Raw genomic sequence first — 17,769 nt, 5'->3', positions numbered from 1 at the left:
TTTTAGAGCCTTTTTTAAAAATATAATAGAACATCGGAGATGGGAAAATGCAGGAGGAGTGGCAATAAGCTCGGTTTCACTTTTAAAAACGTTTTTTTTTTGTTAGTTTGTTTATTTCCCATCAATTGCTCAAGTACATTGAAATAATTTTAATATCGTCATAAGGCTTATCTGTTTTGGGATTTGTCTTTGAGTTACAAATGTTTTGAACAACTTCCATCCCCCGAAAGACACGTCCGAACACTGTGTGTTTATTATCTAACCAAGGCTGTAAGTAAAAAAATATAAGTATATTGAAAAAAATAATTAATGACGCTTTTTCTCACTGTTGGCAAAACTGTTATAAAGAATTGACTGCCATTTGAATTTGGGCCGGCGTTCGCCATGCTTACGGTGTATGGTCGATCATGCTTAAGGCTTGGCACAAATTCATCTTTAAAATCATGACCCCATATCGATTGGCCTCCCGTTCCTGTGCCTGTGGGATCTCCAGTCTGAATCATAAAACCTTTTATGACTCTATGAAAAATGTGACCGTTGTAATAGCTAAAAATAAATGCATAGAGGGTAATACAAATTTAATAATTTTAAGCTTCGAAATGTACCCATTTTTGCTGTGAACGCAGAAGTTTTCAACAGATTTTGGACATTCCTTATGGAAAAGTTTTATATGAATATCACCCATAGTAGTGTGCAGAATGACATTTTCGTAGACTCTTTGGCTACCTAAAAAATATCAAATATAATTTGAGTAATACAAAGATTAAAAGTATATAAAATAAGTTGTTTGAATTTTTGACCTTCGTCTGAGGCATGAAAGTTGAACAAAAATTATATTTAATATACTTTTAAAATCAGTTTTTAAAAGTTAAAATGAAGTTATACCTTGGCCCTCAGGTACTGCAATAATATCTTCTTTGGACGGTTTTTCGTTGAAAATATCTCTATCCACATCTTGAAGATCTGAGGGAAGACGTCTGCTATACAGATAAAATCGAGGTTTTCTAAAAATCAAAGAAACAAGTAACATTACGAAATATAGAACATTTTGCATGTACTTCTGTTGAAACTAACTTGTAAGCCGTACAAAATAAAGTTGGATCATTCGCTAATGACTGAAGTGTTGGATTATCGCTGGCTTCTTGCTCAATGGTTATTGCTGCTTTAGTCTTTTTAGCTTTCCCCTAAAAGTATTTTTACAAAAATATTTTGTTTGAATTACGTGAAATTTAAAATGTTCTAACCTGAAACAATGCAATATTAAGGGGTCTTATATTATCTGTTTTTCCCAATATTGTGATACATCGATTGGTTTCAATATTAACCAATTTAATACCAAGCATTGTTGGGTACATAATGAAATTCCCACTGTAATCAAAAATTATGTTACTATTCGTAAAGTGATCTGACTTCTCTAGATCACGCTCTGTAGCCATCCTAAAACAATTATAAAATGTTAAGTTATGTTCTTTAAAGCATTAAATAGTTTATACCTTCTGCCAAATTCCATATTTGGAAGAGCATTTGTTGTTTTTTGAATCTCTTGGAAACGAATCAGAGCTTCATCGAATACTCTGATGAGTTTTCCAGTAATAAATTTGAATACTCTAACCTGCAAATAGCATAAAAGTTATTTGTTTAATATATTTTTAAAGCACATAAATAGACACGTTTTTACTTTTCTATCGGTTGAAATAGCAGCAAATTTTTTTCCACACTTTGATACTGCCAAACCCGTAACACGTGTTTTGTTTTTGGAGAATTCATAAAGTCCTAAAAGTAGAAGAATACAATTTATTTGTAAATAATTCAAAAATCCAAAAAAGTTTTTTATTTAGAAATTCATAAAATTAGACTTGTAATATCCTCTAATACATTCAGGGCTAGATTCATTGTGGTAGGCTAGGTTAAGTTGATGAGATTGAACTTCCCTAAAAGAGTGATTAAACCTATGATATTATGGGTTGTGTTGTTCAAGCCATTTAGAGGCTTTGGGAATACTGCTGCTTCTTTGGATACCTTCGAGTTATTCAAGTTTATTGAAGAAGTGCTGCCTAAGAATTTGTTTATAATGGGGTATAGTGCTGGGCAGTGGCATAAGATGTGGACTATGTTTTCTTGTTTTTTTTTTTTATAACTACATCCTCTGCACATGCCATAGGTAGCACTTAGAACCAGTCTAATTAAGCAGGATTTTGTTTTTTCGAAATTGTGCCATAGTTTCCTGGCCGTGACACAGGTTTCAAGGTTTTTCCATCTTTCATTGGTTTTTTGGAGTATCTTGTTCACAGGATGTGATGTCTCTTGTTTGGTTCTGTTCTGGATTTGTTCTATTTTGTACTAATCTTGGGCAGCTTATCAGTTTTCTCATTCCCAGGTACACCGCCTTGACCTGGTACCTCAACTCATTGCGTTACATTAAACGAAAAAGTATCTCATAACAGGGATATATACAGTTGCTTTGATAAAATGAAATTGCTCTGAAATTATCTCATACAAATTAACAAACTCATTACTTACTTACTTACTTAAGGTAGCGCCATAGTCAGGGCGAACCTGGGCCTCAACCAACATGCGTCTCCAGCCAGCTCGGTCCCTAGCTAACTATCTCCCCCACCTGAGTCGCGGTCAGCTCTGGTGTCGTTGTCTGTGTTTATAGCGGTACCTAGGTAGACAAAGTCATTAACTACTTTCAAGTTATAGCTGCCCATGGTGACTTTTTGTCCAAGACACCGTTGTTCAATATCCTTTTTTGATGGCAGCATATACTTGGTCTTGCCCTCATTGACCACTAAACCCATCTTCTTCGCTTCCGTCGCAATGCTCAAAAACGCTCCACTGACATCACGCTTTGATCTTCCAATTATGTCAATATCATCTGCGTATCCGAGTAATTGGATGGAGCTTTGGAAGATTGTGCCTCTAGTGTTGACAGTTGAGTTTTGCACAATTATCTCCAGAACGATATTAAAAAAGTCGCATGACAGTGCATCGCCTTGTCTAAAAACTTTTTTTGACATCAAATGCATAGGTGAGATCTTTTCCGACCTTGATAGAGCAGCGTGCATCCTCCATCGGATAAGTTCGACAGGGATGCCAAAACTAGACATTGCTCTGTAAAGCTCTTCCCGATGGGTGCTGTAATACTTTTAAATCGATAAAGAGATGGTGGATATCGATTTGAAGCTCCTGGGTTTTTTTCCAAGATCTGCCGTAGTGTGAATATTTGATCGATAGTGGATTTTCCTGGTCTGAAGTCAGACGTTCATATAATACGACAGAGAGGATCTTATATGCAATGTTAAGGAGACTGATGCCTCTGTAGTTGGCGCAATTAAGAGAGTCTCCTTTTTTATGTATCGGGCAATCTATGTTGAGATTCCACTCATCGGTCATGCTTTCTTCCGACCATATTTTGCAGATGCGTTAGTGCATGCTCCCTACCAAGTCATCGCCTGCTGCTTTAAATAGTTCGGCAGCGATGCCGTCAGCTCCAGCAGCTTTGTTTGACTTCAGTTTAGAAATAGCTATCTTCACTTCGTCGACGTCCGGTAGGCGGAATTATTGATCTGCGTCGCCTAGGTTGAGTGGTTCTCCCTTAGAGCGAAATTCGGTTCGTCATTACCGTTATATAATTTGGAAAAGTGGTCTTTCCATATTCTCAACAAAGACGTGGTTCTACTACGATTTTCCCTTGATCGTCTTTACAGTACCTGGTAACTTTGGGAGGTTTTTTTACCTTATTCCTGTTGTGACATCTCTCTATCTCCTCGATCGCGGGCTTCCCGTGCTAATTACTAATTTCAATTTAATTGAATATAGATATACCGTCGATATCGGAAACTAGATGGTATTGCGCTTCATCCACCTGTCTTTGCGTTAAAGCGATTCTTTTTAGTTAACTTTGGTATTATTGGTTTAACTGTTGAAATTATATCCTTTGTGTTGTATCGACTAAGATACAATTTTTCATTAAAGCTAGATAACTCTTATAATATATACGAGTAGTTGATACGCGGCCTATTAACTTGTGTTTATTATCAAAATATTATTACTTTGGGTACTCCAAAGGACATTTTAATAAGATTAGAAGGAGAAACAATAACTCATGAACTATCACCTGTAGAATGTTTGTTACTTGTAAATTACAACTTAATTTTAATTTTGGGGAAACATAAAAGGACATTTTCTATCAAATTTTACTTTTTCAACAGTGCGTTGAGAACTAGGGCCTATTGACTTACAACGCCCAACCATTCCTGTGTGCGAGTAAAGTTGTGAGGGATGCAGTTTAATGCCGAATCCGAACTGAAAAATGCTTAAGATGGCACATACAGGGGTCGAACCCAAGACGTCTGGCATGACAGTCCTACGCACTAACCATAACGCTACGGGTACTATACCATTAGTACATTACAATGCAATAAAATGCTTACAGTTTTTACATCCATACAATTTTGTATCCTAAAGAAATTGGAAGTTCCAGCAATTAGATTTGCCCAAAACAATACCGAGCAATAACTCTTAAAGAGACACTAACTTAAGCTTAAAACTTAGTCCCTTTGGAAATCGTCGTTTGTTTTGAAATGCACATACTTTTGGCATGCATTTTCATTTGTTGCTTGTGAAAGCAAAATATTTTAAACATAATCTACCATAAAATACCTATGTTCCTCTCTAGATTTTTAAAGATTGAGATTTGCCAGTATTACTCACCTGTATCCAGTTTGGATTCGAAAGCAACTATTTTCGATGGAAATTTGTAATCATATTTTGAATTCATCCAATATTCTAAAATTCCATTCTTATCTATAGAAATAACTGTTGAAAATGCAGGATTATAGCAAATGGAAACCACGGGTGCTAAATGTAATTTGTCTAGAACATGCAATGCTTCTCCATTTCCATGACCATCATAAATATAAATTTTATTCGAGTCCTTATCAGTTCTGAAAATATTTTAAAAACAATTAAATATGTTGGTAGATTTTGATATTTATCTTTCGAATTAACATACACAGCAAGACTATTAATTGCATCGCCAGGGGAATGAATCCATTCTGTGCACAATGGTGTAAATTCTAACTTTATTATGCTGATCATATCAAAGTTGACTACATCAAAAACTTTAACACATTTGTCGGATGAGGCAGATGATAAAAGAGTTCCATTGCTGTTTGTAGCCAACGATATGATAGGCACTGTTTGAAATAAATTTGAAACATGTTAGTATTATTTTAATTATGATACTCTAGAGATAAATTACTGAGATGACTTCTAAAGTGTTTAACAAACTCGATTCCCTCTTCGACTTTTTTCCAGAATTTGATGTGGCCATCCACACTGCCGGTTATGATGAAATCAGTTTTCGTTGATACAAGATGCGATATGACGTCTCTGTGCATGTAACTTTTCTCGTAGCTCTCGGCATTGGGTAGATTTTCCAAATAGATTTTTTCGTACGGAAGAACTAAAACAAAACAAAATTAATGTTGACAAAGAAGATCAAAATCAAATGTTTTACACTTCTTCTTCTTTGGCTTGGCAGATTCAGAAGGTAGGGGTCCAATCCATTCCTCTTCACTGCCAGATTCTGCAGCTCGGCGTTTTAGACTAGAGTCTTCAACTGCTGGGCTCGTATTTTGGTTTTCATCTGACATTTTTGAGATACTTTTTGTTAAACTCTGGTCTTGTAAATTCTTAAATAGATGTTTGGTTAGGAAAGCTTCGTCTTATTTGATTCAGTGTAGCAATGGAACACGAGAGCACAACTCTACAGATTATACAGTGTTTAATAAAAAAAAATTGTTTTTAGTCAATGTTGAACAAATAACACTTGTTGAATTAATAAAGTAAATTTAATTATAACATTTTTTGTAGCATCGTACAATTTTCTCTGAAATGTTTTGGACTGTTGTTAGACGTCAGTGGCAATGTTCTATGCTTTCGAAAAAAGGATTACCACTTGTGATTGGCCAGCTGTCAAAATAATTTCATCTCTACGTGACGTCTTCTTTCTTGAAATCAGAACATCATTCTTAAGGGCTTGTATACATTACAACTACAAAAAGTACACAAATTATAACTAAAAATAAAAGAAGATTTACATCGTCTGCATTTGCATAATACACCAAAGTAGAGGGAAGCATTATGGCAGAACCCAGGAGTGGGAGAAAATTCGGGGCGACTTTCCATTACCGCAGCACGAATTACCTTCTGATTTTTTGTATAGTTAGGTAGGGGTCTCAATAGAACATGTTTTAAATATTAAGGCGAGGAAATAACTTTAAGTCATTGAAAAAAATATTTTCTTTTTCGGATCTAACCCTACTTTTTTGTATTGCATTTTTTGAGCCTAAAACAAGTTTTTTTTAATTCATAGCACGGCGTACTAACACCTAGGTATGTAAGGAGGCATTCTGACTCCATGCAACCCCCCTGCTTGTGGTCACTATAGGATTTGGGTTTGGTGCGAGTTTGGGTGTATACAAAGTACTTTTTGCATTTGAGCACTAAAATCAAAGAAATCCACTCAAAAAAAAGGAAGTGCGGTAATACTGAACAAAAAACAGTTGAAGAAATGTCAAATGTTGCCTTGCTCTTAAATTGCAATAGTTATAATTTATTTGCACATATCTATGAAATAAAAAACCGCAAGTCAAAATTCGTGCTGCGGTAATAGAAAGTTGAGCCCCTTCATGAAAGTTAAGTCTTAAAATAATAGCTAAAAGGTACTTTTAATTCTTTTAGACTTATGAATCTTACAATTAAAAGGAAATTAGAATGAAGTTCCTGAACGTAAAAATGTAACTTAGTCAGGCCTATCACGAATTCCATCTTAATTGGAAGCTTTTACGAAACCCAAAAACGTATCACGAAATCCATTCTACAGAGATAAAGAAGAATTGTAAAATTATTGCTACACTTCTAGCATCATGGCAACATGAATATGATATAAAAAAGATTAACATATTCGTCTTTACTATAATCTTGACTTCGGCATATCTCGAATTTTCTATCGTGTAAAAATGAACAGCGTATAATATAATAAATAGTGTTTTTTAACAAAAAAAAATTATACCAGTCCCCTCATTAACTTTACTACGGCTACGCTAAATTGAGTTGGAGAGGAACTGTGTTTGCATATCTAAAAGGGTTCTATCATGAAATAGAGGGGAGGCTGTTTTTCTATTGGCAGCTATTGTAGCAATTTGCGCAGATAATTAGGAATTAAATGTAGCTGTTATTGTAATTCACAGATAAATCAAGTTTTTAATCATAAATTCTATCCATTTGCTGTCAAAATTCAACTTAGTTTTTTTTCACGATTCTTGCTATGAAAAGTGCTTTCTCAAATAAGCCGTTCGGATTCAGCATACAAGCTGTAGGTCATCTCTATTCCTGACATCACTAGCATAAATGAATGGTTGAAAACTGTAAGTATCTAGGCCCTGGTTCTCTGTCAGCTGTTGCGCCACATAATTTATTTATTTATCTACATAACTGAGAAAAAAATGTTAACTAAATTTTTAGCTCGAAATAAAAGAACGAGAGAGCATAAAGAACCTTTGGCCAACGCAATCATCATCAAGCCACTTACTCTGTTAGTTTTACAGTTTACACTCTAGCTTGTTTGGTTTGTGGTAACATATAATGTCATTCATGCTTCGTATAAACTTGTTTTGATATCCAAAGGAATTAATTTAAATAGGATCAAATCTGTATTTAACAGAACTTTTATGAGTGCAGCTCCATTGTTGATATGTAATCAAAATCGACTTTATAAGTTATTATTATATATTTATGTTATCAGAGTTGAACCTCACGCGTCCCATCCCAATTGGTGAGTTAAAATTGCTTTATTATGGGTAAAATATTGAACCAGGATTGTATAACTGGTTCTCACTATTATTTAGGCAAATCATTGCATTGATAAACATCTATTATTTATGAAATAGTTCAATAATTCTTAGCCAGCAATCAAAAAACATATTTATAACAAAATTTGCAGTGAAAATGTGGTGAATTAATGCAGTAAGTGGTTATTCACCATTCGCATTCAACTCAGTGGTTTGATAGTAGTGTTTGTTTACTGGATGACATCACAGCTCACTTTACTTCCTCAAACGAATCTTGTCTCGTCTACTTGTTTTTCTCTTTTTATTTTCTGTGTTGTGTCAAAATCAAAAGCAAAGGCGGAATTTTAAAGAAATGACCGACAAAAACATTTTTATTTGTGCCCCAGATGATTGTAAAATTAAAATAATTAAATGGAAAGTACGCGAGGGTTTTCCCGTTGGCAATTCACAAGTAATATTGGTTTATGAAGTCTGTGATGGCGTTAATAACGAAGTTAAAAAACTCAAAGCTACTAAAGTTGGTGTTGTCAAAAAGCGTCTATTTAAAGATGGCGCTATCGTCGAAAAAGGGTTCGTTTCCTAAAACAAGTAATTTGCTAAAAACAAATATTTGTATGCTTTTTTAATTGTCGAATAAGAATTTATCACATTAATAATTTAACAATTACAAAATAATTACAGATCAGCCTTATTATCACTTTCTTCATGCGTCCATACGACTGTTATAAAAGACATGTGTGCCGATTGTGGTGCGGATTTGCGCCAAAATGAAAATGTATGTAGTTGCAGTATAGCTATATTGGGCAACATAACGAGATGTAAACAATTTCTTTTTCTTTGTAGGGCAATGCTTCTGAAGCCTCTGTGCCGATGGTTCATTCTGTGCCCGATTTGAAAGTGACACAGAAACTGGCTCAAAAACTAGGCCAAGCTGATACGAAGCGACTGCTGCAGGACCGTAAATTGGTCTTGCTGGTGGATTTAGATCAGACTGTTATTCATACGACAAATGACAATGTTCCAAACAATGTTAAAGGAATATATCATTTTCAATTATATGGTCCGCATTCGCCATGGTATCACACAAGATTGCGACCTGGGACCCCAGAATTCCTGAAACGCATGTCAAATTCATATGAATTGCATATTTGTACATTTGGGGCTAGGAACTATGCTCATATGATTGCTCAGCTGTTGGATCCGGATGGACAGTTCTTCTCTCACAGAATTCTTTCCCGTGATGAGTGTTTTAATGCAACAAGCAAAACGGATAATCTAAAGTGAGTAATTATTTCAATTGCGTGGTTATGACTTATGTCGATCATTTAACAAGCAATACAATTTTTAAAATATGTGCAATATTTTATTACGTATGATAATTATTCTGTTTTTAATTGCAGGGCTTTGTTTCCATGTGGGGATTCGATGGTGTGTATCATTGATGACAGAGAAGATGTATGGAATATGGCATCTAACCTCATTCAAGTGAAGCCATACCATTTCTTTCAACATACCGGTGATATAAATGCACCACCAGGACTTTCAAAACATGAGTTGGACGGCAAAGGAGTTGATTTCAAAGGTAAATTTTTAGATTCATAATCAAAGGTATATCAAAAAAACAAGTAACAACTCACAGAGAAACAATACAATTTGAAAATATTTAATAAATTTTAATTTGTATGTGGAATTTGTCATGTTTGGAGTCCAATCGGATAACTTAGAAGTTATATTTCTTGTTTTTGTGTATGGCAAAACAACTGCGTAAGCTTTTCCATCTGCCCTATTCTACTGGTCTCTTTCCGAATGGATGGAAAACTGCATTTGTCCAGCCAGCAAATCCTTCTCCCCCTCTAACTATCGTCCTATTGCACTTACGTCCCTTCTTTCCAAGGTCATGGAAAAGCTGATCAATTTTCAGCTTAAGAAATATTTTGAAGAACGGAAGCTTCTTAATGACCGGCAGTATGACTTTCGTTGCAAGAGGTCCACTGGTGATCTCATGGTTTTTCTCACCGAACAGTGGAACAAATCTTTACATAGTCTTGGAGATAGTAAGATTATTGCACCCGATATTTCAAAGGCATTTGATAGAGTTTTGCACCAAGCTGTCTTATCGAAAATGCGTGCATTCGGTATTGATGTATCCCTTATTCGTTGGGTTAGAAATTAATTCAAGTAGTGTTGGATGGGTTCAAATCTGATATCCACAAAATAAAAGCTGGTGTGCCACAGGGTTCCGTTTTGTCTCCGGCTCTATTCCTTATATTAAGAAATGATCTTTTGTCTGGAACTTCTAACCCACTACATTGTTTCGCTGATTACAGTACCCTCTGATTTTCATATTCGTTTTTAGATTCTTATCCTTGTCCTTCTGATGTGGAACTTCAACGGCAGCGTTTGATAAGCTCATTAAATTCTGATCTTGACAGCATTGTCTAATGGGGAATCAAAGACTGTGTAGAATTTAATGCTTCAAAAACTAGATGCTGTCTACCGTCACAAAAGCGTAACCCTCACCCAATTAATGGGTGGTACTTGCATCGAGGAGATTGAACAACTATCAGTCCTAGGTATGTGCATTACAAACCACTTGTGGAGTGATCACATATTTGACATCGCCAAAAATACTGCTAAGTGTTTAGGTTTGCTCCAACGATGCAAGAAGTTTTTTATTCCTTCTGATTTGGCTTTAATTTGCAAAGCTTTTATTCGTCCTTAACTCGAATATAACTCTTATATTTGGGCTGGAGCTCCAATAACGTTCTTGTGTCTTCTAGATAGAATGATAGAATGAAAAATGATAGGAGATCGTTTTCTCAGCGAGACATTTGCTTCTCTTGAACACCGCCGCAATGTCTCATACCTGTCATTGTTTTATCGTTATTTGTATAATCAATTCTCTAGCGAAATAGCCAGTTTCATTCCTCCCCTTAAACAATTCAACCGTAATATCCGTATTGCTAGGAATGCCCATCAATCTACCCTCGATCCCAATTTCGGACGTACTGTTAAGTACAGAGATTCTTTCTTGAGCCGCACTACACGAATGTGGAATGCATTACCTGACACAATATTTCCCACTTATTACAATGTGCAGACATTCAAAACCAATGTGCATCGGTTTCTCCTTTCTAATACTGTCCTCCTTTCCTAATTGCTCGCACTGTGTTTAATCATCATAAGGGTATTCATAACCCCTTTAGTGCGCGCACAATATACAAAAAAATGTATACATCTATTCATATTGCAAATCAAAACTCATTGTGTCGCTGAATAGTCTTGTTTTGCTCTGCAATGTGTACTATTGGTTTTGAGTGTGATAAAATCATTAATAAAAATTATTTAAATTAAATTATGGAAAATTTGATTTTAAAACATATTTAATGATTATTCTATTTGTACCAACAAATATGCACCATCAGGCTTTGAAAACTAAGGGCTGGAATTTTGGTGTACATTGCTAGCAAATAAAATTAAATTTTTCTCAAAGCCAGTTGAAAAATTGCACACAATTAAAAAATATTTAAATTTGATTTGGATCATCCGATGAATAGCTTCGGCAACTATGATTATATAAGTAAAGGCAAATCTGAAACCTGGATTCTCTCAATTGTATTTATTTACTTTGGTTTCCTTTTTTAAAGCAAATATTTAATTTATTTTATATTTTTTATATTCAAAACTACCAACTAAATAATGAATAATTGTAAACAATACAAAATTACATTTTTTTGCCATTTTTACAGATCTAAAAAATGCAACAACAGATGATGAGAGTGTTGAGGAGAAAAGTGTATCCGAAGAAAACCTTAAAACTGAAGAATCTGAATCAATTAATGAAGAATCAAAAGAAAGTCCACTTCAACCAGAAGAATTCAAAGATGTTGCTGAAGATGCAATTGAGAAAGATTTAAAAACAACTCCAAGTGAAACTGACACAACAAATAAAGAAGAAAAAGAAGATATTGACCTTTCAAGTGATATTTCTGACGAGAACATAAAGTTACCTGATATTCCTCAAAGAGTAAAAGTGTGTACGGATAGTGCAACAAATGAAATTGAAATCGAAGATCCCGATGATTATTTACTCTATCTTGAAGTTATATTAAATAACATTCACCATAGATTTTATGAAATCTACGACGAGACTAAAGAAATTCCCGATTTAAAAATTATTGTACCGAAAATTCGTTCCGAAGTTTTACGTAATAAGAATTTAGTATTCTCTGGTTTGGTACCGATGAAAATGAAGTTAGAACAAAGTCGGGCCTATTTTATAGCGAAAAGCTTAGGAGCTAATGTAAGTCAGAACATTGGTGAAGAAACTACGCATTTAGTTGCTGTGACGTCGGGAACGTTTAAAGTTAATGCTGCGAAAAAGAAACCAAACATTAAAATTGTAAACGCTAACTGGCTTTGGTCATGTGCTGAACGTTGGGAAATTGTAGATGAAAGACTGTTTCCGCTTGATCGTAAAAATAAGAATAAAACTCGTCAACCACCAGCACATTGTCACAGTCCTGAACATGTTGTAAATTATAGTGAAAAATCGGAGATATCCTCATCATCGAATATGCAAGACGACGAGCCGGAAAAATTCATTGACACCATCAACCCCCTGCTTAGTTTTTCAAATGCAGACTTGGCAGACATGAACAAAGAGTTTGATCAGTTCTTTGAGTCAGACTCTTCTTCCGAGGATGAGCATGTAAATATTGGTAATAATTTTATATATATATTGATTTGCTAAACAGAAAACGATTTTCACTGAATTTTTTCATAAGTAGCTTTACTAAAAATTAATTCGAAATTTAGCAAGATTGTTTGATGTCTTTCGTTCTTAAAACTAAATAATTTATTATTCTTATTAATATTTACTAACAAGCATAAACATACAAAATTTAACAAGCCTAGCTGCAGATACTATTGGCTTTTTTGCTTGAAAATTCAAGTTACATTTTTTGCCTTTTTTAGAAACTCAGTAATATTATTTATATTTGTTAAGCTGGGATTTTTGAGGATTTCATATACGGGAATATTTTTGAAAATTTTTTAATTATGGGCTGTGTCAACAATGTACCAATATATGTTTTAGATCAAGGCGGGTGTTGCAAGTATAGCAGGTTGGAGGGTCGTTTTTGTTGAGGAGGTGTTGGTGGGAAGCAATAATGTGTCCAAGTCGAAGTCTAGCGAAGCTGGTTATTTTTTGTTTCGAACAGTTAGTAGGGTAAATCGGCATAGATTTTAAGTGGTTTATATCCTTTAAGTGATGTTGATATAGGCTCCAGTCGTGACTATTTTTTGCAGAAGATATTTTTCCGGTATGCTTGAGGAGATAGGATTTGGTGTAAATGTTGAAGGTGAGTAAAGGTGCGTTTTTGGATGAGTTCGCTGCACTGTCGGCATATTCGTTTCCGAGTATTTCAACATGGGCTTGAGTCCACATTAGTGTAATGTTTTTTAATTTTATGAGTTTATATCTAATTACTGATGATTTCGGTGTTGTTGTTTGCGTTGTGAATTGCATTGATGCTGTCGGAGCAAATAATTCATTTTTCAGAAAGATTGGCTGCAGCTTTAGTAGCTTGAAGTATGGCAAATGCTTCTGCTGTAAAGACCGAGACATAATCTGGGAGAATAATAATGCTTATGGTTGATCCGTTTTCATCAGTCACCGCATAAGATGTGGTGTCTGGAGTTTTAGAGCCATCGGTGAAGATAAATCTCCATCCGTCAGATCTTAATTCACAGGCGATACATAAATAAAGTTGGCGGTATGTTAGATCCAATATCAGCGATTCAGGATTGATGAACCATTCCGGGTAGCGTGGGGTGATGTGTCGTTCTCTTTTAGTTCGCAGATTGTTAAGCCTTCTTTAAGAATTTTAATTAGTTTTTGATTCGTTGTTTCTTGATGTCGTTGTCTATGATTGAGTTCTTGGGGAATACTAGTTTTGCGAGAATTCTTAAAGTTGGTGTGCCTCTTCGTTCTTCGTTGCAGAAAAACAGAACGTACAAAATTAAAATAAATATTTGTTGTATGTAGACATTATAAATATTCCAAAGAATCCTCCTTAGGTTAGGTTAGGTTGGAGTGGCTGTCCAGATATCATTGACACACGTAGACCTCAAGGGTCCATTGTGATACCACTAATGAGGTTACTCATGGGAGAGTAATGAATTTAAACAAACCATTTTGTACTTTTAATAAAGTTAGAGAGACGTTTTGTGTCAATCGTTGCCAGTTCACTGGTATTATCGAAGAAGGGTTTACCGAGAAAGTAATTCCTTCTAATGGAGAGTGCTGGACATGTACATAGAAGGTGTTGGACTGTTTCCTCTTCCTCCTCGTCCATGCAGCTTCTACAGAAGTCATTTGTGTAGACCCCTAGCCTCAGAGCATGTCTACCTATGAGGCAGTGTCCCGTTATTACTCCAATTGTAGAGCTTATACTTTGTCTGCTTAGTGATATCAAGCCTTTTGACCGTTTTAAGTCAATACTTGGCCATATTTGCTTGGTTGCCAGGCAGGTGGTACTTTGTGACCATCTAGTATTTGTTGTTTCTAAAGCATATTGCTTGAGAAGATATTTGCATGTAGCAAGTGGTGTTCCTATGTTATGTTTTTGTCTAACATAAGGCAGAAGTGTTCCGTTTTTGGCGAGCTCATCGGCTTTGCAATTTCCCGGAATGTCTCTGTGGCCCGGCACCCAAATGAGGTGAATGTTAAACTGTTCCGTCATCTCCTTCAGAGATGATTGACAATCGTGGACTGTTCGAGAGTTTGTGGAGACAGACGCGAGAGATTTAAGAGCGGCTTGGCTGTCCGAGAAGATTCGTATATCCTTACAAGATATAACGTTTTCTTTGAGCCAGGATAGTGCTTCTTTAATCGCCATTACTTCTGCCTGGAATACACTACATTGATTGGGAAGTCTATAGGATAGACTGAGATTCAGTTGTTCTGAAAAGATACCACTTCCAACTCCGTGATCGGTCTTTGAACCGTCAGTATAGAAGTGTACCGCATCGTCTTCCAGGGGTCCCTCTTCTTCCCAGGAGGATCTTGAAGGGATGGACACATGGAATCTTTTACCAAATACCATTTTTGGGGTGGTATAGTCTAAGCGATCTGGGATAGATCTGAAATTGTCTAGAATAGTTGTATGTCCAGTATTGTTACTGGTCCATTGAGAGGTGGCTCTAAGCCTTACACATGAGTTGGCAGCCACCTTTTTAGAGAAGATGTCAAGTGGTGTTAGGTTTAAAAGCACTTCCAGTGCTGCGGTTGGTGTTTTGCGAAGTGCTCCTGTGATGCACATACCTGCTGACCGCTGGACTTTAATGAGTTTATTTAGATTTACCATCTTATCCAGTGCGGTCCACCATACGACGGCTCCATAAATGAGTATCGGCCTGATTACCGAAGTGTATAGCCAGTGGGTTATTTTTGGGGAGAAGCCCCATTTTGATCCTATGGCCTTTTTACAAGTAAAAAGCGCTACAGTAGCCTTTTTGACTCTTTCATCAATATTTGCCTTCCAATTTAGTTTTTTGTCTAAAATGAGGCCCAAATATTTAGCTTGGTCGGAAAAGCTTAATGGTATTCCATTAATCTTGGGTGGGCTAATCTGAGGAATTTTATATCTTCTCGAGAAGAGTATTAATTCTGTTTTGTGTGGGTTGACGTCCAATCCACATTGATTAGCCCATTTAGTTAGCCTGTTTAGGGCATTTTGTAGGAGTTCCGAGAGAACTTGGGGGTGCTTCCCAGATACGGATATCGCAACGTCGTCAGCGTAGGCAATCACCTTGAAACCTTCTGTTTCCAATGTTGTAAGTAAGTCGTTTACTACCATGTTCCATAAAAGAGGCGAAAGGACTCCACCTTGGGGAGTGCCTCGATTCACCGATCTGGTGGTAGTAAAACTTCTCATGTTAGAAATTATTGTCCTGCTTTTGAGCATGAGACTTATAAGATCTATGAGTGACTTCTCTAATTTCAGCTTATCCATTGCTTTTGTGATCGCCTGGTAACTGACGTTGTTAAAAGCTCCTTCAATATCTAGGAACGCTAAGAATCCTCCTTACTAGCCCAGGAAAATTTGTTTGCAAATAAAAGTACAAATTAAATACCTTAGCTTTGAAGTAATAAATGCTGACTAAAAAGTGCATCATAGACGTGTTACGAGTTATTAAAATGACGAAACTATTTGTTTTTCGAATATAACTTTAAAAGTGAAGGTTTTTGAAAAGTGTGCTATGGAAAACTTAAAGATCATGTAATTTGCTACCGAAATGGTTATCGCGGTTTTTTCCCTAAACCGAAAAGTCGAAATTTCCAACAAAAAAAAAATAGAATAGGCAGTTTGATTAAAAAAGTATCTGTAAAACTAAGATACGAGTATTTTTGAATTAATTGAAAAATTGAATTTTCAGCAACAATGCTTAAAGTCTTAAGCACTTTTTTGTTGCACAAGATTTAAAACTGCCTTTATTTTGCTTTAAGTAGCACAGTATGGCCTAAAGCTAAGAACAGAGAAAGTAACATTTATTATACAGTGAAAAAAATCTTTTTTTTGCTAATGTTTTTGCAAAACAGTTTGATCTCATATACATTAAGTACATATTAACAGTTTTAATTTTTTGTTGTTTTAGAAAACCCACCAGTTGATAAAACTTTGAGAAAACGTAAACGTCAAGAAAAAGAGGAAGAACGTCAACGTGAATTTTTTTCAAGAGAGCAGAAGAGCCTTCTTATGAAACAAACAAGCCCAGAAAATGAGGAGAAAAGCTCAGCTGAAGACGAGGATGAAATGCCGAGTACAAAATTCCGTAGAGGTAAAAAATATTTTAAGGCAACTGTCATTAAGGCAGTCAGTGTTTTTGAATATGTAAATGTTTGAAAATTGTTGGGTTGGCAATTTTTCGGTATTAAAAGTTGGTGTTCCTAGTTTTTAAAATTGAAAAGAGAAACTGACGCACTTATATCAACTTTAAATCAAACAAAAGATCAAACGAAACTCTTAAGAAATCTAAGATTTATCTTTAAAAACTTCAAAACTGATAATTATTGAATTCAACACTGACTGACTAACCATATATAATTAATTCGTAATCATTTTCTTTCTAACAGGAGAGCATTTACCATCTGACTTGGATATTGGCTCTGAATCAAACGATGGATCTGACCCGCAAGATAATGAAGATGATGGTGATTGGAATATGATGGGGGCCGCATTAGAGAGAGAATTTTTGGGACTAGGCGACTGAAAATTAGGTGTCGCCTTAACATCGTAAATTTGATGTTTTTTTCGGTTCAGATGATTCGAAAACGTTGTTAAGAATTAAATTAAATTTTTTAAATACACAAAATGTTTTACTCCTATGGAGTAAATATTTAAGCCTTAAGTGAACTGTTATTTATAGATATTAGTGTCACTTGTAGTTTTTTCGTATTTAAAATATGCGGGGAAAAATAAATTATAATTTTAATCAAAAATTTTGACTACTTTCATCCTAAATTTGTTCACTAGTGAATTTTAGCGTGCAATGAATATATTATTTGTTTTTCCTTTGAAATTAGTTATATTTAAAATCTCTTAAGTAATTCCTATGATAAAATGAAGTTAAACAAAAAAGAAAAATATATTTTATTTTCTGGACGTCTTTTTTGCATACATTTTATTGGCATTTTTTTCTAGCAAAATGCGAAAAGTATGTAAAAGATGCAAGTTATACGACCACTTAAAAAGCCGTGAAATTATCAAAGCTGCTTTCAATTTTCATGATGACGAGTAAAAGTTTAAGAAAAAACCGTTTTGTACATAGCATTTTATCGAGGGCAAAACTGTTGAATAAAAGTGTTGAACATTTAAAAAGAAAACACTAAACGACTGTAGAAAAG

General features: G+C 35.1%; 2 protein-coding genes across 2 annotated transcripts; one reads left to right on the top strand and one right to left on the bottom strand.

Annotated features, from left to right (window-relative positions):
* Nucleotides 1–35: 35 nt before the first annotated feature.
* LOC129951132 (peptidylprolyl isomerase domain and WD repeat-containing protein 1) lies at nt 36–5,922 on the bottom strand. Its single transcript, XM_056063143.1, has 12 exons — nt 5,525–5,922; nt 5,267–5,470; nt 5,018–5,201; nt 4,717–4,949; nt 1,679–1,773; nt 1,494–1,612; nt 1,245–1,437; nt 1,075–1,184; nt 886–1,004; nt 606–726; nt 327–546; nt 36–268 (listed from the first exon to the last, which is right to left on the bottom strand). Exons 1-12 carry the CDS (start codon nt 5,658–5,660, stop codon nt 122–124), a joined length of 1,881 nt encoding a protein of 626 aa, XP_055919118.1. The 5' UTR covers nt 5,661–5,922; the 3' UTR covers nt 36–121.
* A 2,218-nt stretch (nt 5,923–8,140) lies between these two features.
* On the top strand, nt 8,141–17,521 carry LOC129951582 (RNA polymerase II subunit A C-terminal domain phosphatase). The gene is made up of 7 exons (XM_056063813.1): nt 8,141–8,429; nt 8,541–8,634; nt 8,703–9,139; nt 9,260–9,441; nt 11,609–12,580; nt 16,521–16,703; nt 16,999–17,521. Exons 1-7 carry the CDS (start codon nt 8,212–8,214, stop codon nt 17,133–17,135), a joined length of 2,223 nt encoding a protein of 740 aa, XP_055919788.1. The 5' UTR covers nt 8,141–8,211; the 3' UTR covers nt 17,136–17,521.
* Nucleotides 17,522–17,769: the final 248 nt, after the last annotated feature.

This window comes from Eupeodes corollae, chromosome 3 (assembly GCF_945859685.1).
Source record: "Eupeodes corollae chromosome 3, idEupCoro1.1, whole genome shotgun sequence".
In the NCBI taxonomy this organism is placed as follows: domain Eukaryota; kingdom Metazoa; phylum Arthropoda; class Insecta; order Diptera; family Syrphidae; genus Eupeodes; species Eupeodes corollae.
The sequence above is the reverse complement of the archived record's forward strand: the minus strand, read 5'-3'. Positions and strand labels throughout refer to the sequence as shown.

What these genes read in the sequence shown, in the direction of transcription:
- LOC129951132 (XM_056063143.1), bottom strand. Translation starts at nt 5,660, where the DNA reads ATGTCAGATGAAAACCAAAATACGAGCCCAGCAGTTGAAGACTCTAGT. An exon ending in TTAATATTGCATTGTTTCAG is followed by an intron (nt 1,185 to 1,244) that starts GTTAGAACATTT and finishes AAATACTTTTAG; the next exon opens with GGGAAAGCTAAAAAGACTAA. An exon ending in TTATTTTGTACGGCTTACAA is followed by an intron (nt 1,005 to 1,074) that starts GTTAGTTTCAAC and finishes TTTGATTTTTAG; the next exon opens with AAAACCTCGATTTTATCTGT.
- LOC129951582 (XM_056063813.1), top strand. Translation starts at nt 8,212, where the DNA reads ATGACCGACAAAAACATTTTTATTTGTGCCCCAGATGATTGTAAAATT. An exon ending in ATTTGCGCCAAAATGAAAAT is followed by an intron (nt 8,635 to 8,702) that starts GTATGTAGTTGC and finishes TTTTCTTTGTAG; the next exon opens with GGCAATGCTTCTGAAGCCTC. An exon ending in CAAAGGAGTTGATTTCAAAG is followed by an intron (nt 9,442 to 11,608) that starts GTAAATTTTTAG and finishes CCATTTTTACAG; the next exon opens with ATCTAAAAAATGCAACAACA.